This window comes from Nelumbo nucifera, chromosome 1 (assembly GCF_055504915.1).
Source record: "Nelumbo nucifera cultivar China Antique chromosome 1, China Antique-T2T, whole genome shotgun sequence".
In the NCBI taxonomy this organism is placed as follows: Eukaryota; Viridiplantae; Streptophyta; class Magnoliopsida; order Proteales; family Nelumbonaceae; genus Nelumbo; species Nelumbo nucifera.
This window is the reverse complement of record NC_142649.1, coordinates 121,550,361-121,576,140: the sequence shown is the minus strand read 5'-3', so window position 1 is coordinate 121,576,140 and position 25,780 is coordinate 121,550,361. Positions and strand designations below refer to the sequence as shown.

General features: G+C 36.9%; 1 protein-coding gene across 1 annotated transcript; it reads right to left on the bottom strand.

Annotated features, from left to right (window-relative positions):
* Nucleotides 1–1,121: 1,121 nt before the first annotated feature.
* LOC104611674 (aspartic proteinase 36-like) lies at nucleotides 1,122–24,976 on the bottom strand. Its single transcript, XM_010278843.3, has 13 exons — nucleotides 24,724–24,976; nucleotides 24,091–24,649; nucleotides 23,811–23,931; nucleotides 14,702–15,129; nucleotides 14,439–14,595; nucleotides 9,798–9,880; nucleotides 9,602–9,698; nucleotides 9,338–9,410; nucleotides 8,926–9,132; nucleotides 5,448–5,572; nucleotides 5,175–5,276; nucleotides 4,977–5,074; nucleotides 1,122–1,343 (listed from the first exon to the last, which is right to left on the bottom strand). The coding sequence occupies exons 2-13, from the start codon at nucleotides 24,393–24,395 to the stop codon at nucleotides 1,175–1,177; spliced, it is 1,965 nt and encodes a 654-aa protein (XP_010277145.1). The 5' UTR covers nucleotides 24,396–24,649; nucleotides 24,724–24,976; the 3' UTR covers nucleotides 1,122–1,174.
* Nucleotides 24,977–25,780: the final 804 nt, after the last annotated feature.

Below are 25,780 nucleotides of genomic sequence, written 5' to 3'. Positions count from 1 at the left end.
ATATGTACAGAATATTACAATTTTAATATTTATTACATGGTTTTCAAAACTGGACCAGAAAACCGGTGACCGGTTCCGTTTTCCACAAAAATCAGATTTCCCCCCCAAAACTGTTGATTTTGGTCAGCGGACTACTGAACCGGGCGGTAAATCGTTTGAACAGTTTTGACTGTTTTTTATTTTTTTGTCAGACCGGACTGAGAATTCGGTTCAAACAATTGGACCGTTCGACTCGGTAACAGGACCCCTGACTGGTTCGGTCACCGGGTCGGTTTTAAAAACCATGATTTATTAAACTTAATATATTTTATTTCAAAAGTTTGGTTTATTATTTTAATCCTCTTTCGCTATTTGATGGCTGTTATTCACCTTGCATTTGAGACCTATGGCTGTGAGGAATGCATTGCTAGAGGGTTGTTTGATGACAGCCCAGCCATGCCTCCCCTGTTTCTAGGCCATATGATCCATCTTTAAACTTAAGGCATGAATGCACAAATCCAAATACGTTATTTTGGTTGTTTTAATGGGCTATGGGTGGTAAGATAAACTGATTTGATGTATTTGTAAACTCTGGTTGGTAGTGTGTGGGTCAAGGTTTATGTTTTGATGAAATTTTTTGTTCTGGTTTTCCATGAGATGCATTGGAACTTGCAAAATTGAAAACATCTTAATATTCTCTTCTTTGTGCAAGTTTGATGGTAGGGAGAAGAACCAGTTTGTGAGTAGAGTACGTAATGGCAGTGTGGTTATATGGTCTGGATTAAGGTCTATTTGGGCTTCGCATCACTTTTATGTTTGTTGAAAAGGAACTGATGAGGTCTGAAGATGGTTCCAAGGACAATAGAAGTGATGGTTCTGACTTCTGAAGACAAGTCGAATAATCACAAGGTTCCTTATAATCGCTTTTTATTAGGGTGGTGGTCATGGCTGCGAAGTGTTGCAAGAGAAGAAACTTCCTTAGACTTGCAGTCACTAAGCTCGCTCCTAAAACCTACAATGCAAACAATGACTAGTTATCTGAATTTCGGTTTACATTTGACCAAAGTATTACTTTGATGTAATTTTTCGTTTTTCTTAACCATGGAGTTTTATAATATGTGAACAATTGAACTCAATGAAAATTAAGTTGACTCCATTTTTTTGGTAGGAGATCCAAACTCCCAATTGACAGTCTTCACAGCTGCTGGAGCTCATGTTCGGGAACAGTAGAATGAATGGGCTTATACATACCAAATACTCGATGTTTATGTCTCCAAATAAACCATATTCCAAGAGCAGATAAACAAATAACTAACGTAATAATAGCTCCTATTACCATCGCTAAGTGTTGCTTCCACCATTTCCTGTAACCAGAAAGAAAACAAAATGAAAAACATAACACAGCATTAGTTACCGACAGACAGAACTACAAGCCTTATTCCAACTACATCTGGTTGGCTACGTGAATCCTGTTTCACCACCATTCTGTTCTGTTTATTGTTATATCCATTATTAAATTATTAATTCTTAAATCATTTCTTACTACTTCAACCAATGTCCTATTTAGTCTGCTTCTAGTCCCCTCAACTTACAACAGATCATTTCTTCTTACAAGTGCTATAGGTGGTCAACCAAACCATCCTAGTCTATTTTATCTCATTTAATCACCCATTGGAGCTATTCCTGAGTTCTTTTTTCATTTCTGACCCCATCCTTTTTGGTTTTTCCACTCATCCATCTAAGCATATGCATTTCTGCAAAACTCATTTTTGGACATGTTATTTCTTGATTGCCTAACACTCTTACTCCATAGAACATTGTTGGTCTTACAATTATTTTATAGAATTTTCCTTTTTAACCTAAGTGGTATTTGCCTATTATATAAGACTTTGGATGTACCCCTCTGTTCTTCCCATCCTGCCCTAATTGTACAGGTGACATCCTCCTCAGTCTCTCCATTGTTATGAATCATCTTGTATATGATGTCTTACACTGTTATCATAACAGGAAATTTTCAAATTATGCATCTATTCTAATCCAAGTCTTGTACATTTACCATGTGAAAGAAACAAAAAACCATAAAAGTTACATGCAATAAGAATATTATAAGGAGTGCCACTTAACAGGGACTATCACTTACCAAAACTAAAACTTCATTTCTAAAGACTTCCTATGCTTGATTAGCATGTCAAAGCATAAGTCACTTGTATCTAGCATGGAGATTATACTTTCTTATCTATAATCTTCAGAGTTGATCCAAGGTGCATCATGTTCATCGAGGGCAAAACATGTATGCAATTTAGGGGACTTGACCCAGGAAGCAACACAATCCAAATCATATAGAAGTCACACAGACACGCACACAAGGAGTAAAAACAAAAAAGAAAAACCAAAAAGAATAGTCTCCTACAAACCATCCTAAGCTCTATAATCAACTTATAAATTAGAAAACCCTTGCTACATAAAAATACTCAAATATAGATACCTCAACCACCAGCTCAACTATAGTTAATTTGCTCACCACCTACCAATTCACAAACTGGTTTATTACAAACCAATTAACAAGTTGATTCATACAAGTTCCAAAAAAATCAAGCCTCATAACTGGGTGACTATGGAAAGACAATACCAAATAAAAGGTAAACTTTTTTTTTTTTTGATAACTATAAAAGGTAAATTTATTTAACATGTTTCAAAAAAAAAACCTAAAATGTAGGGAGACCAGACCAGATATCCCGATTTGAATCAATTGAAGAAGAGAAATTGAATATAAAGAAAAAAACATGTGCCAATATCTACTAACATATGTAATTTCTTTAAATACCTCACACCATAATTTCATGGATTACCATTTGTTGGATTACATAAAATATTGAACTTCATAATTCATAAAATTACAAAACTACTTATAGCTACAGGAGTAATTCAAGCAAAGGAAAAACATATTTTTACCCTTTCAGCACAATAGCATGTTATGATTAAGCTATAAAATTTAAATCCTAAAAGTCAAATACAGATGGTGTTTGGTTATATATTCCAGATCCCAATTCTACAACTATCCCAATTAAATAGCCTTCAAGTCTCTTTCTTTCCACAAAGAAATCGAAACGGATCTTTTTATTTTTATTCTTTTGAAATTCCACATACTGTAGTTGGTTCCATCAAACTTCACTGGAATAATATCCATCTTTTCAGCCATTTCAATTAAGAAATAGTCCAGAGATTAAAATAACAGCACTGATATTTAATTTTCAAGGTCGTTAGACCACTTTACTTGATCCAGAGACAATTTAAATACTAAAATCAATATCGCAGCATCCAAACAAGGGAATTTCTCAGAAGAAGAACCCTTGACAGCAAGGCCGAAGTAAGCAATATAGAGAAACAACAGAGAAACCAGGTCCAGAAGATATGTATAATCAAACAACTTTAATTGGACAAGCCACAGAAATGAGCCACCCTATAGAGGAATCGAAATCTTCCAAGATATTACCCAAAACAAATTCAACCAGGTAGTAAACAGTGTTGATAGTCCAAACCAGTAGTGTTCTAGGACTGTTGAACTGAGAAGATTAAATACCCTCCAGAACTGATATGAACCTCAACCAAGCAACTTAGGAGTAAGAATACCCTGGGGGCACCAAATCTAGGGTCCCAAGGAGAATGAAACAGCCTATTGAGAAGAAAAGGGATTCACCAACTTGATATGTGAAGTTTTCCAAAAAAAAAGGGTAAAATACAAAAACCTCCCCTAAAGTTTTTGACAATCATAATTTTAACAAATACCTCCCCGGAACTTTTGAGAAATTCAACAAAAACCTCCCTTTCATCACTGTCCCAGACGGAAAATGTTAGATTGATGCACCAGTTTTTTTCCAAATATCCATTCTACCCTTTTATAAATTATTTTACATACAAAATTACTGAAATAATCCCATTTTAACTCAACAAAAAACATATTTCAGTAATTTTGTATGTAAAATTACTGAAATGATTGTTAAAAAATGGGGTTATTTCAGTAATTTTGTATGTAAAATAATTTATATAAGGGTAGAATGGGTATTTGGAAAAAACTGGTGCATCAATCTAACGTTTTCCATCTGGGACAGTGACAGAAGGGAGGTTTTTGTTGAGTTTCTCAAAAGTTCAGGGAGGTATTTGTTAAAATGAAACTATAGGGGAGGTTTTTATGATTGTCAGAAACTTCAGGGGAGGTTTTTGTATTTTACCCAAAAAAATTACTCAGTGCAGTTCAAATCAGCCTCCAAGAGGTTGCAAATGAAGGACTTAAAGACGGGAGTTGTAGCCTAGTGAAACTCCTCAGTCTGGAACAATAGCAGACAGAAATGAAGTGTTTGAAGCCTGCAAGAACACTTGGGAATGAACCAGTTCAATAAAGGAAGAAGAAACCTGCTGCTGCCCTAGAGAGGAGACCATAACTCCAAAACTTGTCCAATCTCAAAGAAAATTTCTGAGTAGGTGAAACTGGTCTGGGCAACACAGCCAATGAAGTTTCACTTCAAAAAGGTGCCTTCCAAAAGAGTTCTAAGAAGATTTCTCTAGCTGAAATCACAGGACAGAGTGACCTAGATTTAGGGTTGATCAAAACAACCCTATCTTCAGTCGATGAATCCAGAAATCAGCAAACCTTGAGAGATTAATGAGTGAACATGGAGCAAATACAGATTACAGACTACGGAGCAACCTGCTCTGATACCATGTCACAACCAGTTTGAACCAGAGACCACCAGAAATCAGGGGTGGTTCACCCGAATGAATCGGCCCCACCCCAAAGAGCCAGATACATACATACACACATACACACACAGAAAAGCCCTTACAGGTCTAAAGAAGAATACAACAAGAAAGAAACAAAGGATAGAGTACAACAGGGACTACAGTAATATAATACATCATTGTGACTCTTCACACTAACCAATAACAATAAGAAGTGATGGATAAACCATTTGGAATACTAATGTCAAAAAATAATATACCTTTTTCTTGGTGGTTCCACTTTCCAATCAACCAACTGATAATTTCCAAATGCATCAGGAAGATGCATATGATGTTCAGTTAACTGCACAATTATGCTCTGCGTATTTGACACAATTATCATGCCATATTTAATAGTTTTCTAATAGAAAATTGTGCAATTTGCAAATGCTCTCAGAACGGCAGAAAATCAATATTACCATTGCCACGGGATTAGGAATGTAATCAGCAGATTCTGCTGGAAATATGGCCCATCTTATTATAGAATCATTTCCTTTGCTGGAAAAATTCAATAAATGAACCTGAAGTCATTTGCACAGGGAAACAGTAAGATGACCATTAGAACCAATTATCAGCTTTCCCCACCCTTATGGAATTGGCTATTAAGATGAACTTCATATGCAAGCACTAAACAGTATATAAGATTACACATGACTTTTTAAAAATTCACATTCCAAGGTAGAAGTCTCCACCTGTGAAGTATTAACATCTAACTCATGTGCAATAAATTCTGCAAGTTCCGTGATGTGTGGAGCCATGTCTGAGTACTTGACACTCAATGACATATCAAACATTATTAGTCCAACTCGGGATTCACCTAATTGTCAAAAGTCACATAGAACTATTGTCAGAGAAATTTCCAATCAACTGCCAAATAGCAACGACCTTTAATATCACAGAGTTCATAGAAAGATGGCTAATACCTTATTGGAAATTCAAGTAGTTATGGTTACAATTCACAAGATTCATATGACTAAGACCACTCTATACTCTATAATACAACAGTGACAAAGGAACTATTTCCTAAAAGCCTGGACATGGATACAGGTATATATATCCCATTTGATATGCTTATATCACGCCTCTTATTTTGTTTTTGAAGCTAAACACCATTTCTCAAGACTCATGTCTTGCCAAATTGGCAAATTTAATTAAAGTTCTAATGTTGCAGATTTTGTATAGGATAATTTGTTTAGAATGCCATTTTAGTCATTTTAAGTATTAATGCTATAGAGTACATGTAAAAAAAGTGAATTTCCAAGTCTTATTTATTTTAATGCTATAGAGAACATGCTAATGCTAGCATGCACATGCAGTATACAATATTGCATCCTGTAAGTATTGTGTCCAACATTGGTATGCCAGGCATATACCAGTATCTGGGTATCATAGCTTAAGGAAGATTTACAGCCTAAAAGTAGAATAAGATAAGGCCTATAATAATAACCAAACAGATGCCTTTTTATCATTTGGACAAGCCTATCTTAGCAGTATTGATGATTGTCTGAAATTGCATATTTCATGCACATAATTTTGTGAAAGTTCTAAGAAGATGGTCTTTTCCTTCGGGGGTTTAAGAATAAGAGTCAAGTAGTGAATCAGTATGTCATACATACATGTAAGATATGTACAAGTATAAATGATATAGAAGTGTGACAAAATATACAGAAGGATACAGAATCTATGTGATAGTCTCATTCCAATCAGGAAAAAAATTGAATTTATGCTTTTACACACTTACACATTATTTTATGCATGCCATTTGGGTGTCTGATTCTTATGTTCAAGCATACTCTTAAGTAATTGAGGAACATGGATGAAACCTTCAACGTTTTAAAACAAATAATGTTGAATAGTTGATAATGTAGTGTTACAAAACCAGTGGGCATGGTTGGCCCAACAAGTAATCTCTGGAATAGTTCATAGAAATGGACCATGGTTGATCCACCTGCTCGAAAATTATGTATCATAAGGGTGGAATCTGGGCCCTTGTCTAGAAGCCTAGTTAGTTGAGGCTGGGCTGGGCTGGGCTGGGCAAGCAACTGACCTGGTCCTGTTTGGCCCAACAAGTAATCTCTGGAATAGTTCATAGAAATGGACCATGGTTGATCCACCTGCTGGGAAATTATGTATCATAAGGGTGGAATCTGGGCCCTTGTCTAGAAGCCTAGTTAGTTGAGGCTGGGCTGGGCTGGGCTGGGCAAGCAACTGACCTGGTCCTGTTCATGTGTGTTTGGAAAAAGTTGATTTACTCAGGTCAAGTATGGAAGCTTCCTTATATGGTTTAAAATATCTAAATATCTCCTTATATTTTCATGGAATATTTCCATTCGATGGGTATTGGCAAGTTATCAGTATTATCATTCGAGAACACAATTGACACTTTTTATTTGGCAGAGATCATGGTATTTGTACCAGTTCCCCAATGGAGGTGGGACCATGGAAGCACTTGCTTTTTATGGAGGGGTTTTATTTTGAGATAATCAAATATTATCATCAAGGGTGACTCCCATGTCTACGTCAACATACTGTTGGGCCTGTCTGATATTGGAGGCTATGATATACATTAGCCAAATACAGGAATATCTTTTCATCCCTTAAACATTATTCAGTTTTGGACTGTTCTAGATCATTTAGTGTTGCTGCTTCTGTTCAATTAAGAAACGAAATCATACCTGGAGAGTAGCTCCATACTGAACAATGTAATTGATGTTGAGTTGAATGGAATCGCCTAAGGGCTTAAAAAAAAATCATATCAATGTAAGGTTTTAATTTTACACGTGTATAGATATGATCCAAATAATTTATTTTAATATGATTCTTTTCTCTTTAATCCCCTTGTTTTTCAAGTTCATCATTTATGGATGACTTTTCCTTCTTACTTTCCTTATGAAATATTTCTTAATTATACATCATTTAATATAGTTCTTATCTATACATAATTTAGAATATTCCTAATATTTTAATTAAATGTAATTTTATTATGTTATATTCAATAAAATATAGTTCAGGTTTTCATATTTTAAATTTGTTATAGAAGGATAAATAATGTAATAGCATAAGAAGCATATTTTGTATATGAATCATAAGTTTCATATTCACTATAACATAAAAAAATATTTATAATTAAAATATCAATGTTGGGTAGTATATCATTTTTTAAATTATTAAATTTATTCTAAGTGAAAGATGCGGCAATCTTGAAATGAAGTAATAATTTTAAGAGCATCATTTTTATCACTCTATAATGCTATAATTATTCAAAAGAGTATTTATTTTTATAATTTAAAAAATATTAACAAATATTTTCATAGAAGAATCATGACCATCCCAGCTAAGTGTGCCACATAGAAGAATCATGACCATCCACTAGATCAAGGACCATCTGAATAGGCCACGCATTGACTCTCACAATCCACATCAGCATATAGTCCACCTTTATTGTCTTTTTGAAGACTAAGTCCTCCAAACTTTCAATTAACTTAGAAAATGCTTATAAACAAGAGCTCATTTTAAGCATGTTGAGAGGTGTTTGGGGGAGAAACTTATTCCATGAATATAAGGTTGGCAAAGGAACACAGGGAATCCTTTTTGGCACCAAAATAAGTTACGATGTGAATGATAAATACTCCTCAGCCCTTTAGATTCTTCTCTAACCGATCTGACATAGAAACCTACTTCCTATACATACACTAATAAAAATTTGTTTGTCTGGTAGGTTTCACAAATATGATCTGGGTTCAAGCCTCAAGTGCCTTTCAATGCCACTTTCATTTAAGAGTTTTATGTATTAAACAAAAAAAAGACAACTAGATGTAAACACCCTATAAATGTAGAAATAAGTAACTATTAACAATAATTATATATAAAATATTAATATTATATTAAAAAATACTGTATAGTTATATACATTATAGCCCAGCCAGCTGTCCTACAGATTCAATGGCTGGATCAGGTCCAGGCCATTCCAATATCCCTTATATACAATGCAATTCTAGCCCAGAAAATTGCCCATGTAACTATGAGTGCAACAATTAAGAAACTAATTTACACTGGACCATTTTCTGGTTTTCCAGCAATCTATAATTCAATACAAGGATCTATCCATTCTACATATCCAATCTAGGTAGATAGACTAATTGTTACTTGTGGACTTGCAGCTTTGCATACCTGGAATAATATTGCTAGGCATTCCATTAGGGGCCAAACTAGGTGATGTTACTGTAGTTGAATTCTTGCTGTAGGAAATGGAAGGCGCAGGCGAAGAAGCATTAGAAATATGCAGTCTCTTCCACAATTCAGAACAATTAGTTTTCCAAAAACCAATCTTCTCATTCTCGCGGTCGTAAGTTACAAGAGTATTGCGGACAATGATCCCTATTGGTGAAAATCATCAAAGAAAATACCAAAAAGAATTTCAAACCTGGAGAGTGGCAATTTTTAGTTACATTTTATCAAAAAGAAAAGAAGGGCAGGGCAAAATTTTGTGTAAATACTAAAAACGTGCAACTCCAGCATAAAGTATGCAAAGAGTATCATTGCGGTATTTAAGCATTTTATACCCTGAATAGCATACACATACCCCCCAGGAGAGTCGTTGGATCTTTTCCATTCTGGAAAATACCCAGGCAATATGCACCGCGAACCTTTGAATGCTATGCCGAGAAATGAGAAGACAAAAACAAGACAGGAACATCAGATAATGAATATCAAGTTAGCAGTTCCAAGAACAAGTTAAAAGAAGTTTTGGATCTTTTAAAATTAAATCAACTTTGTGCCAACAAAAGAGACTGTCACTGTTATCCTTAAGAAGTTTAGGAGAGGAAAAGATAGTGAACAACATTACCCGAAACAAGTAGTTTTCTGGAGCTAGTGACAGCTTTTCACCATTGCTAAATACCATGTCAACTGCTGGGAAGGTCTTTGAGAGCAAGGAGACATCACTGCAGGACAATTCAAGAAGATCTAATTGTAAGACAAACATGAGTAAACAAGCAAGAGATGATTGTGAGGTTAAGCTTCTGATTGAAGACAGAAAATACCTTCCAGCACCAGAAAAGCAAATATCATTATAATTTGGATCAGGACCACGAATTTGTTTGAGGAGACGAAGTTTCTTAATAATCTGCAATTATAAACAAAATAACCATAAAAACGGCCATTTATAGAAACAAATACACCAGTGAAAAGAAACATTCTTAGATGAAAACTAGATAAATATGGATGGCTGAAAAGGTAAATGAGCTAGAATGATCCAAAAATAACTTGAAACTGAGATACAACTAAGCAACTAAGGGAGTTTTCTTGACACTAATATCAGTCCTATGAATCATGAAACCTGAGAAGTCTCTACTCACAAGTAATCAAATTGAGGAATTGAACATGTTCAATGCACTATGGTACAAAACAGGAGGAGCAGAACAGATGAGAGGGTGGCAGGGTGGAACACAAACTTCATTTATTTAGGTGGTTCAGTTCTGAAGAGTACATCCTTGAAGGGCCTTCTTTTAATAGATAATGATGAATTTACTAGAAAGATAGTGATTAGAGAACAAAGAAAAAGCTAAAAAAGAAACAAAATACTGATTCCATAAGAGCCACTAAGAGCTAAAGATCAAGAGCATCAATGCAACAAAAGAGAACGAGTTGACCCAATTCTGTAATCCATCTAAATAAAACATTCATTCAGGAGTTTCAGGCTTTGGATTTAACAAAGAAAAGAGTGGTTAAATTACAAATAGAATTTGGATAAACTCCAAATCATCAAAAGACAGGTTTGAATAAAACACTCATGATCAAGAAATAACTAATGCTAGAAATGGCACACATTTAAGGTGGACATTTTTTTCCTAATTGGCCATCCAAGTTGCGCAGTTGTCCAGCTGACAAAAGGAAAAATATATTTTTAGGGAAAATTATTCCACCACCAGTGCAGGAATAAGAATGAGGCTGCAGCCCATAGAGGCAATCTGACAAACATTGCCCCCACCAGAAACAATGTTTTTACCAAGACCCCCATTCATGTCATTGCTTGCAGACAAACAATGGAAGATGCTTTACATGTGGACCTGTTAATAACAAATTTATCGAACTACTAAAACTTAATGTTTTATTCCTATCTCTCTCTCACCACTTTGAGCTCCAATGGCCACTGAAATACAGAAACCTTTTCTTTTATTTCCTTTTTAAGAAAAAAAATATTGGCATCTGTTAGTTTGTAAACAACTATCAAACCCATCCCCTTCCTCTCTTGAACTACCTATGGTTCCCTCTCGTCTTCAGATTCACAACAGTTCTTTCCAGCATAGTTGTCAAGGTAACACCTAGGTGGGTGCCTAGGCGACAAGGCGCTCTTGGAGGCTCGCCTCGCCTAATCGCCAAGCAGTTTTGTGGATTGTGTTATGAAATGCTTTTATATTCTTAATTTTTTGAGATTATAATTATATAGACATTATTAAACTAAAATATTTATTCTGTGTGTTTATATATTAATTTCTTATTTGTTAGGGTTTAATCAATACATACATTGCTAAATGCTACTGTATTGAACCTTCAAAGGCTTCAAAATCTGAACCAATAAGTAAGGAAGAACTAAAAAATTTCTCTAATCAACACATTCTTCCATCTTTTCTTTTCTTGTTTCCCTATAACAAAAAAGGGCTTCAGCCTCTATATTTTTTGAATTTTATTTTCTTTCTTCTTTTTGTTCTAATGAATATGTTGATTTTCTATATTTTAACATGAACTTTATACTTATGAAAATTCTGGATGATTATTAAGAAAATATGGTTATGGAACCTAGGGAACTATCCTATGATATATGTTCTTTACTTAAAAAAATCCATTGCCTAGGCGACAAGGCACTCCTCTGTCGCCTAGCCTTGCCTCGGCGCCTTGAAAACTATGCTTCCCAGGTTTCAAGATCTCTTGGGTATGGCCAAGCTCATCCCTGCTTGACCCAGAAACAAATCAATTCCTTCAGAAATCATATTCCTCTTAGCAACAAGGTAAGTTTTTCCCTCATTCTTTTAATTTCTTTTATTTTTCATTAAGTTATATGATTAACACATATCTGTGAAGCAGATCTACAGCACAGACTAGGCATGGTGGGGCTCTCTGTTGAATTCTTCATAGTTCATTCAAAACATACTGGAGAAGAAAGGAGACCGATGCAAGATGATCAACAGCTTCTACTCTGGGGATTATGGTCATATATTTAGTGGAAGTTAAACTCTTAGGCTATGGTTTAAAGGAAAAGATAGGGAAAGGAAGGGAAAGATATCAAAACCTATACAAGGTTTGTACAGGTTTCTTTGCCTTTCCTTTCCTTTCCCTACCTTTTCCTTCAAACCAAACATAGCCTTAGGTAAATCACTTCCTCTGTCTCCACAATGAAACCACCAGCAGTGGTGAAACACCATCAGCTAATATAGTAACTTTGATACTGTAATGGTTTACTCAACTTGAATTCCATTGCAATCAGAGTTTTGACAATATCATTTAGTACTTCTGTTAAGAATGGAGAAGTACCCAACATGGAACTTACAAAAATCCTGCCTAAGACATTGGCATGTCGGGAAAATACTCTAAATGGAATACTGTATTAATACTCCAACTAAGAATGAAGAACCTGCATGAAAACTCCCAGTTCAATGAGCTCTTCTAATCGTAGGTTCAATGGAGCTGGTTCCAAACTTCCAATATAAAAGATTCGATGGAATTGTGGAGATTCAGACTAATGGAATTCTCCAATCAACCAACAAGACAAATTACTTGGTTCCTTTCTGGTTCAAAGAACTCTACTCACAGGACTGCTTTCTATTTCTCTACTGTTCCTGAGTACCTGAAGATTGAACATTGGAAAGCATGACCTTGCTTTCAGAAGTGCTATAATGACAACAAAGAATAGTTTTCAAGGTGCAAAGGTGAGGCTAGGCGACAAGGGGGTGCCTTGTCACCTAGGCGATAGATTTTTCAAGTAAAAATCACATATCCTAGGGTAGTTCCCTAGGTTCCATAACCAAATTTCTTTAATAATTATCCATAATTTTCATAAGAAAATTATAAACTTCATGTTTAAGTCTAGAAAATCAACATATTTATGAGAAGAAAAAGAAGAAAGGAAAGAAAATTCAAAAAATATAGGGGCTGAACCCCTATTGTTGTTATAGGAAAAGAAAAAAAGAAAAGGTGGAAGAAGAAATGTGTTGATTAGACAAAATTTTAAGTTCTTCCCTTACTTATTGGTTCAGATTTTAAAGTCATTGAGGGTTCAATACAGCAGTTAGCTATGTTTGTGTTGATTAAACCCTAACAAATAAGAAAATAATAAAAGGAAATTAGTTTATAAACACAAAAAAATGAATATTTTTCTTTAATAATGTCTATTTTATAATTATAATCTAAAAAATAACAATATAAAAGTATTTTATTACACAGTATGCAAAACTGTTTGGCGACTGGGCGAGGCGAGCCTCCAAGGGTGCCTTGTCACCTAGGCGTTGCCTTGACAACTATGATAATAGCATTCATTCTCAACTAGAGACAACAAGGACAAAGAACGGTTAAAAACTTATGGGAAATTGGGCAAGTAGATTTTTATGCATGTAAACCAGTCACCATAGCCTTCTTCAATTCCTAACCAGACAACAATTCCTCGAGTCATTCACAGTATATTAACAAAACTAGGAACTTGGAAATATCCCCTCATTTAAAAGACCACAAGAAAGTCAAGAGGGAGCAGAGAAAATATATGAGAGAACCTACTGAAAACAGATCAGAAGAACCACAGAGAAAGCCTGAAGACTGTTACACATCACCAGCATCATTTTCTAAGCCAGCCAACCTGTTCGAACTTTAAAATTACATAGAGTAATATGTCTAATAGGTCTAGGCAATAAAAAGAAGGTGAAAAACATTGAATAGAATATCAAAACTTTGGTAAAATTACATGAAGTTTGATTTCTAATGTCTGGAAATATGGATTAAACTTTGCATGCCTCAATCAGAAACAATTGCAGCATCTGATAGTTCCAATCAGATTATTCTTTTAATTTTCTGAAATTTTGCACCAGAAAGTTCTCAATAAATCATCAAATCTAATTGATTTAACCAAAAACCACCACCAAACAATCCCAAAAGAGTCATTTTTTTTTCAAAATCACTTCTCACACATAGATAGTTGGCTGTGCACATCATGATGCCAAAGAAGAAACTAGACTGAGTGAGCACACAGAAATCATAAAATATTCAAATTTAACAAAAGCCAAACAGAAGAAAAAAGCCAAGTAGAGGAAAAGGGTCCAGTGATCCCCATTTAAAGGGATAAGTCATGTGACGATAATGACTTGTGCCACATGCAAGGTAGAGCTGCATTGGCAAACCTGTATCAAAATTTTGCCTTCTGATCTTCCTTGTGTTATCATGTTTAGAGACAGAAGATTCCAGAGTTTTTCTCTTGGTAAAGTTTAAGGGCAATCATTATGCCAACTTCATAATATGCCAGAAAAAACATATTATCAAAGTTGAGTAACTTCCCCAGTGAGGCCCAAAGGGGGTGATGGAATTAAAAAAGAACACACTGAGTCAGACTAGGCAATTAAGCCATACTGTTTGATCCAAAGCAATCCCTACAAATAAAGAAAATAAATAGTAAAGCTAGAGATTCAAGATGGAAATCTTACAGCATCTTTAAATGCTTTAAAAGCTTTGTTTGGTAGATAAGCATATGTTGTACCACTATCCAGGACAGTTCCGTATTTTCCATCAAATATCTTTGGATTCAATTGCAATGGCTTTCCAGCCACATGTATTTCCTTCAGCTCAATATTGTAATATGGACTGTTATCATCCCAAAACTAGATTAAATGTGTCAGGTAAACACACTGTTAAGAAAATTCATATTAATGAGTAATGACTTCTCTAAGAGATTGTAATCAAATCATACCTACGCCCAGGGTCTGAATTGGAAAAGACCATGTCAGGGGGAGGAGGAAACCCACCAAGAACCATTGCACCCCCACCAACATCCATCCCACCATAACATAACGAAAATGAATCACTGATTATGCCCTTTTCAACTAGTTGGTCCACAATACTAAGTTGACCATGGCCCAACCCCATTATACCATCAGCATGTTGACTGTAAAGATCACCAGTTTCAATATTTTCACAGCCAAAAACAGCACGTTGGGGCATAAGCTCACTTTCATTGCCAAAGGATATAATGTCCTCACCGAGCACACCACTGCTAGAGCTCATTTCAGCATATTGTCTCTCATAGGTGCAATATACTCTATCATCGTCACAATAACAACCCACATTGCATTTTACAGGTTCGTAAGTGCTTGACAAGTCTGGCTGAAACCTTGGATCCTGCATGACACCCACACACATTAAAACAAAACCAACAGCTCTTAAGGAAGAAACAATATCTTCATGTAAATTCATTCAAGTAATTAAGTTAATAAGTCAACATCTCTTAAGTTACATTATTCTTCTTTAACATAAGAAATGGCCTGATAGATGGAAAGGGCTTATGCAGCCATGATCATGTGGGTGGGTAGGTGAATGAAGATGCACACTTTTTTTTAAGAGAAAAAGAAACTATTACTTGAAGGTAGGGGTGCAACACGGGGACTTCCCAGGAGGTCACACATTACTACAATGAGATATGATGATTTAATAGGTAATTAGTATCTAATCAGATAAACAGATGACAGATCTGGTCACTAAGAAACCACAAATAATTGCACACAAAAAAATAAAAGCACCAATTGCTAATTTTCCAAGATCTAAGATCATCCAACATTATGTTGATAATGTCTAAATTTTTACTAATATTTTTCATGAAATATTTCTATTTCCACAAATACTGACATGCAGTATCACTGGAATATATCTTGACATATTCTTCAGTGCTTCAAAATCTTTTATGGTGTTCTCAACAAGTTTTAATTTATGAATTATATCTCTTTAAACCCATTATTTTTTCCAAGTTTATCATTGTAGATGACTTTTTCATTCTTATTTTCTTTCATGAAATATTTGTAATTATACATAATAATAAAGTATAGTTGATTTTTTTTTTTGAGCAAAGGTAAAGCGTATTTGTATTAATCAAAAGGTCCTTTGTACAATGAGAAGCTGTACAAAAACAAACCAGAAGGACCTCAAAAAAGGCCATCCTAAAAAAAGTACAATCAGATGTATCATCTTTAAAATCTGTATGTATAGACAACCAACTCCTAACAAACCCTATGGCCATGTTGATGACCTCAGCTTCAGAGGAGACCTTGTGATAAAAAACCCTACTATTCCTTTCAAGCCATACAGCCCAGATAATTTCCAAAGGAATGGAGCACCAGCAAACCTTGTCTTTCTTTTTCATCTCTAGTCTATTCCATGCCTCCAAGCATGCTTTAACTGAGGCAGGTATGCACTAACATAACTTCAGAATCTTTATAAAGTAGCTCCAAATCTCTGAGACAAATTTGCAGTGTAAAAACAGATGATTAACTGATTCCGTTTCCATACTACAGAGGCTACCCCTCAGGTCACTGCAGTTAAAGCCTCTCCTCACCAGCATTTGTTATGATTCCTTTGCCCCACATTGGTAGTATGGGATGCTAATGTGAGATATCCCCACATCAGTAGAATGGGATGTTGTTGTGTGATATATATGTGCTTGGGTTTCCTCCCTCTAACAGCTAGCTTTAGGGGTGAGTTCTCCTAAGGCACGTATCAAATGTCAAATGGTATTAGAGCCTACACTATGCCATGCCTCCCAGTTGCAATTGTGCGGCTTGGGCGGTGACGTCGGTGTTGGGTTGAAGTCTCTTTATGTATGAGTGTTCGGCTGATAAGAGTTCTTATTAACCTATACTTAAGCTTAAGTTATCCTGTACTGGGCCTGTGTTAATGGGCCTAAGCCTGTTTAATGTTTTAAGTTGTCTGGGTGTCCCATCACTAATCAGGGGCATTCCAGTAATTCCTTGTATCATTGTACTACATTCTAATATAAATAACAGTATTGTTGACTGAGCTATTCAGTTCAACATTCACAGTATTTCAGAGGTCTTCTTCTCTTCTCTACTACTTCGAATACAGCTCCTAAGCTCACATGGTATCAGAGCATTAGCTTCTCCCTAGTTTCAGCCGGCGCACTCTCTCTTCTCTTGCTGTCTTTTCATCTTCTTTCTTCTTTTCTGGGTTGCTGCAGTGAAAACCTAGGGTTGTAAGAGAACAAAGCAAGTTCGAACCTAGGGTTTCCCTTGGTTGTAGGGCTCAAGGGAAGTAAGACCCAGAAGCAGATGTCCTACTAGGTTATTTCCAGCAAATAGTAGCTATTTGGCTACTAAGAGAGGTCTGTATAGGACAGACCTAGTTGAGGACTAATTTCAGCAGTCCTAGCACTAGCCGAAAGGGGGAGAGCTTCTTCTACAGTTGCAGCTTCGAAGCTCCAGCAAGACTTGCACAGAAAAATGGTAAAGAGCCCTAATTTCAGGTCGGTTATCAGCCCAGAACCTCTCACTTGCCGCTGTACCTGAACTGTTTCAGCTCAAGTGAATACCTAGCGAGCTACCAACACCTGATTGTCCAGCACTGTGAACACTTTGGCCAGCTCTAAACAGAGCCATCTACTCTAAGACTGAAGTCAGGATGTCCTCACTATCCGGAGAAGTTTCCTCTAGAGATAACAGACCTGCTGCAAGGTTCTTAAACCTGGAAAACCCTAATCTGCACAGCTTGCAAATTACAAGTGTGCTACTGGATGAATATAACTTCAGAGAGAGCAAGACTTTTCATTACTTCCCGTGATCTCACAGGCTATTTAGATGGGGACAAGAAGGAACCTGAAGTCGGCAGTCCTGAGCATGCCGTGTGGCGCAAGGAAAATGCCACAGTCATGTCTTGGTTGGTGGCCTCCATGACTCCTTGGGTTGCCAGAACTGTTCATCATTTCCCTACAGCTGCTAAGATTTGGAAAAAGGTATCTAAGACCTACGGCCAGAAGAAGAACAATGCTAGAATCTACAGATTGAACCAAGACATTGCAGCTCTAAGGCAAGGAGATATGACGGTTACAACATACTTTGCAACTCTGGAAGGCCTTTGGGAAGAGTTTGATCATCACTTGATATTGGATTGGGAAAATGCCAGGGACAAGGAGAGACATGATAAGCAAATTGAAGAGAGCAGAGCCTTCAAGTTTCTAGCTGGCCTAGACCCAGTGTATGAGGGTATAAGGTCACAAATTCTAGGGAGAGATGAATTACCAGAGCTACACCATGTCTATTACTTGGTGAGAAATGAAGAAGTCAGGAGAAAGGAGATGCAAGTTGATTCTCAAACACAGTCAACTGAACTATCTGGAGAACATTCAGCCCTAATCTCCACTAAGAGAAATAGATATTCAGACAAGAAGTCCCTCAAGTGCACCCACTGTGGTGGTGAGAAACATACAAAAGAAAAATGTTGGGTCGTGTATCCTCATCTGAAGCCAGCTGCATTGAGAAAGGACAAGAGACAACATAAGGGTCATATGGCAAGTAGGAGTCTTGCCACCAACAACAACAGTGGTGACAACTCACAAAGTACTCCAACAGTGTCTTCTTCCTCCATAGGGCAGGTTGCTGACTCCTCTGGAGCTGGTACTTTGGGCTTCACGGCTAGTGAGGTAGAGGTTCTCAGCCGGGCATTAGCTCGTCTAAAAAACAATTATGTTGCTTCCACCTCTCTTGCCAGATCAGGTACAGTCTCTGCCTTTAGTGCAACTAGCTCCATTGGTTCCACTTCTTGGGTGATTGATTCCGGAGCAACTAACCATATGACACATATGTCCTCCTTATTCTCTTCATATCATTTGTTGTATGGCCAGGATAAGATGAGAGTGGTTGATGGGTCTTTCTCCACCATCTCTGGGAAGGGGGTGGTTGACCTAAGCAAGGACCTCTCTCTTAAATCAGTCCTACATGTTCCTAGTCTTACCTCTAATCTTTTGTCTGTTTCAAAGCTTACAAAAAATTTGAACTGCAATATAACTTTTTTCCCTACTCATTGTGTCTTCCAGGACAGATTGACGAGGAGAACGATTGGGAGTGGTCATGAGTATGGAGGCCTCTACTATTTTGATGTAGACATCGGCTCAGCCCTACAAGCTTCTGCTGCTACTAGTCCGGAAAGTGTGGAGTCAATAGCTAGGGTGCACCTGTGGCATGCTAGGCTAGGTCATGTGTCTTTCTCTTCATTAGCAATGTTGTTTCCCGAATTGTTTAAGGGCATTCCAAGTCAGAGTTTAATTTGTGATGTGTGTCAAATGTCAAAACAATGTAGAACAGTGTATCCAACTTCCAGTAATGAAATTCAAGCTCCTTTTGATTTGGTTCATTCTGATGTTTGGGGACCTTCACCCATTGTTTCCATTGATGGCTTCCGTTACTTTATCAGTTTTATTGACCACTATTCTCGGTGCACATGGATTTATCTGTTAAAAGGACGAGATGAAGTACCATGGATAACTATGGCTTTTTGCAAGATGATTGAAACACAATTTGATAAGAAGATTAAGTAATTTCGGTCAAACAATGCTGCCGAATACTTTGAAAAATCCCTGAACTCATTCATGGAAGATGCTGGCATGTTACACCAATCATCCTGTGCTAATACCCCTCAGCAAAATGGAGTTGCTGAGCGCAAGAACAGACATCTATTGGAGACAGCTCGAGCCCTACTATTCCAGCACAAAGTGCCCTAGCAATAATGGTCTCAAGCTGTACTCACTGCATCATACCTGATAAATCGGATGCCATCTAAGGTATTGGGTATGAAGACCCCTTTCTCTGTTTTGTGTCCCACTCTTCCAGAATTTCCTCTTCCCCCACGGGTTTTTGGCTGTATATGTTTCATACATGTGAAGGATCCAAAGAAAATCAAGCTGGATCCCAAGGCTACAAAGGGAATATTTTTGGGGTACTCTCCTACACAAAAGGGGTACAAGTGTTATGATCCTGTCTCTAAAAAAAAGTATGTCACCAGAGATGTAGCCTTTTTTGAGTCTCAACCCTATTTCCAGTCTTCTCAGAATCCTCTTCATGGGGAGACTAGTGGATTAGAAGAGGATTCTCATTCTCCCTCCTTTTTTGTTCTCCTATCTGACTCAGGTCTTCCATCATCTTCCACTACTCCTAGCTGTGACATTCTGGGTCAACCTAGTAAGGCTCCAAATGTGCCAGTTACTCCTCCTGATGCAGCAGCTGCTCCTGAAGATTCCAGTAGGCAACAGAAGGAGATACTTACCTACAACAGAAGGAAAAAGGGCTCTCAGCCTCATGACTGCAACCAGTTGGACTCAGATCAATCTGTCTCTACAATTCAAGGTAATTCTGACTCACATACTTCGGATTTGGATCTTCCTATTGCTCTTCGTAAGCCTGTCCGTTCTTGTACCACCCGACATCCCATAGTTGATTTTGTGTCTTACTCACAATTATCTCTTGCCTATCACTCCTTTGTGTCTGCTCTTTCCTCTGTACGTGTTCCTTCTAGGTACTCAGAGGCAGCATCTGATCCAAGGTGGAAAGAAGCTATGAATGAAGAGATGAAAGCCCTAATGAAAGAAAGAACTTGAAAATTAGTGGACCTACCAGAGGGGAAGGGCACTGTTGGGTGCAAGTGGGTATTAAAAGTAAAACACAGGGAGGATGGGTCAATCGAGAGGTACAAGGCCAGACTTGTGGTAGAAGGATTTACTCAAAATGAAGGAATTGACTACAAAGAAACCTTTCCCCAATAGCAAAGCTCAACACAATCCGAGTTCTTTTGTCACTAGCAGCAAATTTCTCATGGGAACTCCATCAGCTGGATGTGAAGAATGCCTTCCTAAATGGTGATCTTCATGAAGAGGTATTCATAGAACCTCCACCAGGCTATGATGTTGGCAAGAAGGTGTGTAATCTAAGGAAAGCATTATATGATTTGAAGTAGTCTCCCCGGGCATGGTTCGAGAGACTTTGTATGGCCATGAAGAAAGTGGGGTAAACTCAGAGTGGTGCAGATCATACCTTGTTTACAAGGAGACAGAATAGCAAGCTTATGACACTCATTGTTTATGTGGATGATATGGTGATTACCGGGAATGACTTGGAAGAGGTAAAGAGACTGAAGGAGTTCCTAGCTTCAGAATTTGAGATCAAAGACTTGGGAAATCTAAGATATTTTCTTGGGATTGAAGTTGCTAGATCAAGAGAAGGAATCTACATATGTCAGCGGAAATATGTGCTAGAACTCCTAGAGGAAACAGGCATGATGGGATGCAGGCCAGCAGACACTCCAATAGAACAGAACCATGGCCTACAAGAATCAATGGGTGAGGACTACTGTGATAGAGAGATACCAAAAATTGATAGGAAAGCTGATATACTTATCCCTTACTTGGCCAGATATTGCCTATGCAGTGCATGTTGTCAGTCAATTCATGCACTCACCAAAGATCCCTCACATGAGAGCAGTTGAAAGAATTCTCAGGTACTTGAAAACTTGCCCAGGGAAGGGAATTCTATTCAGAAAAAACAGTAAACTTGAAATTGAAGCCTACACCGATGCAGATTGGGCTGGGTCTGTTGGAGACAAAAAATCAACCTCAAGTTACTGTACATTTGTGGGAGGAAACCTGGTCACATGGCGTAGTAAGAAGCAGAATGTAGTGGCTAGATCGAGTGCAGAAGCAGAATATCGAGCTATGGCCCACGGGGTTGCTGAACTCTTATGGCTCAGAACTCTTCTTAATGAGCTTGGCATTAAGGATGAAGGTCCTCTCAGGTTGTATTGTGACAATAAAGCTGCCATCAACATTGCCAACAATCCCGTGCAGCATGACAGGACAAAACATATTGAGATTGATCGACACTTTGTTAGAGAGAGAATAGTCTCGGGAGAACTCTGTGTGCCTTATACTCCATCTGAGATGCAAATTGTAGATGTATTGACTAAAGGGCCGGCAGCAACAAAGTTCAGGGACATACTTGGCAAGCTAAACATGATTGATATCCATGCTTGGCTTGATGGGGAGTGTTGGATTGAAGTCTCTTTATGTATGAGTGTTCGGCTGATAAGAGTTCTTATTAGCCTATACTTAAGTTTAAGTTATCCTGTACTGGGCCTGTGTTAATGGGCCTAAGCCTGTTTAATGTTTTAAGTTGTCTGGGTGTCCCATCACTAATCAGGGGCATTCCAGTAATTCCTTGTATCATTGTACTACATTCTAATATAAATAACAATATTGTCGACTGAGCTATTCAGTTCGACATTCACAGTATTTCAAAGGTCTTCTTCTCTTCTCTACTACTTCGAATACAGCTCCTAAGCTCACAGTCGGAATTGCAGTGTTCAGCAGGGACTAGGTGGACTAGTGCAAAGCTAGCCTGCGTCGGTGCCAGGACTGTGGAGCGTGGTGGAATGTTACGATTCCTTTGTCCCACATTGGTAGTATGGGATGCTAATGTGAGATATCCCACATCAGTAGAATGGGATGCTGTTGTGTGATATATATTGCTTGGGTTCCCTCCTCTAACAGCTAGCTTTTAGGGGTGAGTTCTCCTAAGGCACGTATTAGCATCTCTTTGGAAAGGCATTTCTCTAAAGCTGCCACCCATAGAAAAAACTTAACTTTTGATACATATATAACTCATAACTTGTATATTAGATAAAATAATAAATAACATGTATAACTATAATATCAACAACTACTATATAACCATTTTTTATACTCTTATGTTTATCTTAAGAGGATAAAAAGACCATCTTGGAATGGTGTAATCATTTTAAAAAGATTATCTTATTACTTTATAATGATAAAATTATTTAAAAGAGTAAAATTATGTTATTTTTATAATTACTCTATATGGAATTTCCAATATTCTGACATTTCTTGTTTTTAAGTGGTCAACATTTTTACCAATACCAGCATTTTAAACCTTGTGTATGTGTGTGTCAGTGAGGAAGAGATGCAATAGTTAAAAAATATAACCAAAAGAATGATATGAGTCTTCTTACAACTCTAAAGATGATAGAGAGTTCTCGTAATATTTTCCATGAAATAATTAATTCCTTGGAAATCATACTGGAAAAGTACTGAGCATCTATTCTGGGTCAATAGGAGATGGGAACTCCCTACAAGTTGAGCTGTTACTGCTTCTACATTAGGGAGGAGAGATCACTAGTCTCAAGAATGAAGAGCTTGTTAACATGGATTAGAAGGTCAGATGATGAGGTAGCAAATTCCTTGGTGACAGAAGGGGTTAAAAGGGCTTATTTGCATTGAAGAGCCAGCCCATAAGGTAGACTTTGGTTGGACCTGTATGAAGTGTTAGGTAGCTGGGCCAATGGCTCATCCTTCCTCCTTTGAGGTAGTGTAGTATACCATTGTACCATATTATTAGTTACAATCAATAAAGCCTCTTTGATTTGTTATCAGTCAAAGGATAAAATAAATAAAGTGATGTTCTTATATAAAAGGAGATCTACTACAGCTTGCTATTTGCAAATGATACAGTTTTGATTGCTGATAGCAGAGAGTGTAAAGTATAATACAACTCAACAAAACCTTACCTCAATATTGATTAAAAAATCCCAAGAGTATACCTAATTTTCTGGAAAAATAATATGTTCTCAACTCAACTCAACCCAGCCTTAAGAAGCTACATTTGGCAATTGTACCCTTAGATTCACAAGAATGGGATACTCTGAAGTTCTAACCAGTCAATAAACCAAGTAACTATGATAAGAAATGAACACATTGTGGTTTTAGGTAGTGAAGCAAGATTTTAGGTTGAGGTTTTTTAACAGTAGACAGAAGCTTAGGCCGTTGCAAGGGAACAGGACTCAAGTAGCGCACTCCAGGGTTTAAGTCGAAGCAAATACGAAATATAGAAATAAAAATGGAAAAAGAGAATAAGATACAAGAATTCGAACGATACCAGATCAAGAGAACAAGATATCAAAGTCTACCCAAGACGCCAACAACATGAAACCATAATAAGATTCTAAAATAAACGTACCTGGTGCTTGCCACACTGTTCGCATGTAGAGCAAGGAACATAAGTAACACTACTCCCCGAATCAACAATAAGAGCGAATTCCTGAGGAGGCGTTCCGATCCAAAGACGGGTCGTGTAGTAACTGCACAGAGCAGCTCCACACACAAACTAAATTCAATTGACGAGAACCAGAGATTAAAGTTAATTAATCAATGTAAGTACTAGACAATCGCTAAGTCGACAAAATAGATAAAAACCACAAGTTTGCACCACAATTAAGAGGAGGTGAGAGAGGAGTTACCCATTTGAAAGGAGATCGTCGTAAAGCCTCATGTGGGCGTTAGAGGGTTGATGCTCTGCCGTCTGCAGCTGTCGACGGAACTTTCCCTCGACGAACGTCCGAGAGGAATTGGGAAATGAGAGGAATAGCGGCAAAATAATCGAGGGACCCCTGCGACGGCCGCTGCCATGGAACGATCGACGGTAATTGTCGGGATCTCCACGAACTTCCAACGAAGAACAGAAAGATGAAAATGAGAGATAAATAATTCCGATAGAAGACAGCATGAGTAAGGCTGAGACCACTCGAAGCCGTGCCCGTTCCATGGCCCCTCTCTCCGGGACATTCGAGAGAGCACCGAATATTTTGAGGAGAACGACGACTACCCAAGACTAAAAGACGATCGAAAGCTTGGAATAGACAAAAAGAAAAGTGGAAAGAGATTAGTGAAAACCACGAAAGAATTAATTCCTTTCTCCTTCCTCTGTGCGTGTCCGGGAGAGAGAGAGCTCTGAATTCTCAGATGGTTCGACTTTTCAACCTTCCCGTCACTAGCTGAAGCAACGGAGCTGTCAGATCGCTGCAACAAGGACGACTTGAATTTTATACACTGATGAGGAGTTTTGATTGGTCAAAGCTATTCCAGTATCATACCTTTCCGGCATTCGGTGGCGGGAGACTACCTTGCGGTTTGTCTGTTTGGAGGATGATGATGCTCCTTCTTGTTGGCGGGAGACTACCCAAGCGTTGTTCTATGATTCTATCCCGTTCCCGCGGCTCACTCTCACTAATTTTCTTTTGTTGGCAGTTTGGTCTGTTGATTGAGTCTAAATCTCCACTTTGTTATGTTTATACATCACCATGTTTTCAGCTTTTATTGCCGCTTGTTTTTCTCGCTTGTACTAAACTTCAGAACTATTACCGAATGAATTTTGCCTTCAGCCTTTAAAATAAAAAATAAAAGGGAAATTCTCTAAAACTCACCGTTAACTGACCATGTAACTAAGTTTTTATTTTTCAAAACTCATTTTCTCTTAGTGCATCCTTAATACTTCTTAAAAGAGGTGTCCAAGTCAGCATAAATAATAATTTTTATGATTAAATTATACTTGAATGGCATGTTAGAGGAAAAATGGTCTTTTTAAGTTTTCAAATTTCTTTTTTTTTTGCATTTTTAGTATTTTGTTATAATTTCCAATATTTTTTATAATTTCTGTTTTATTTATATTTTCTATTTTCTACAATCTATAAATTTTTCTGTATTTTTTGTTATTTATTTGTAATTTCTATATTTTTCTATAATTTTTTGGTGTTTTTCTACAATTTTTATTTCCTGATTTTTTTTTCAATTTCTATATTTTCTATAATTTGAAAATAATTTTTATTTTGTTTGCAATTTCTAAAACTTTTTATATTTTTTGTAATTTCTATCTTTTTTATGTATTTTCTATTTGAAAATATTTTTTGAACCTTTTCCATTTTTTATGTCTAAATATTAAAATGGTAATATATTAACACCCGTTAATTTATTTTGTATATATTTTATATTTTTCTATGAAGGTTAAAATGGTAGTATATTACCCGTTAGTCTGTTTAACGTCAAGTTAGTGATATGGTGAGTTTTAGACATTTTGCAAAGTTGTGGTGAGTTTAAGAGAAGTGCTAAAAACTCATGGTGAGTTTTAAACAATTTCCCAAAACAAAAATCAAT

Coding starts and splice junctions, on each gene's coding strand:
- LOC104611674 (XM_010278843.3), bottom strand. CDS start 24,395: ATGGAACGGGCACGGCTTCGAGTGGTCTCAGCCTTACTCATGCTGTCT. Junction 9,133..9,337: donor TCCAACGACTCTCCTGGGGG/GTATGTGTATGC, acceptor TTTCACCAATAG/GGATCATTGTCCGCAATACT. Junction 5,075..5,174: donor TTCCTAATCCCGTGGCAATG/GTAATATTGATT, acceptor TCAAATACGCAG/AGCATAATTGTGCAGTTAAC.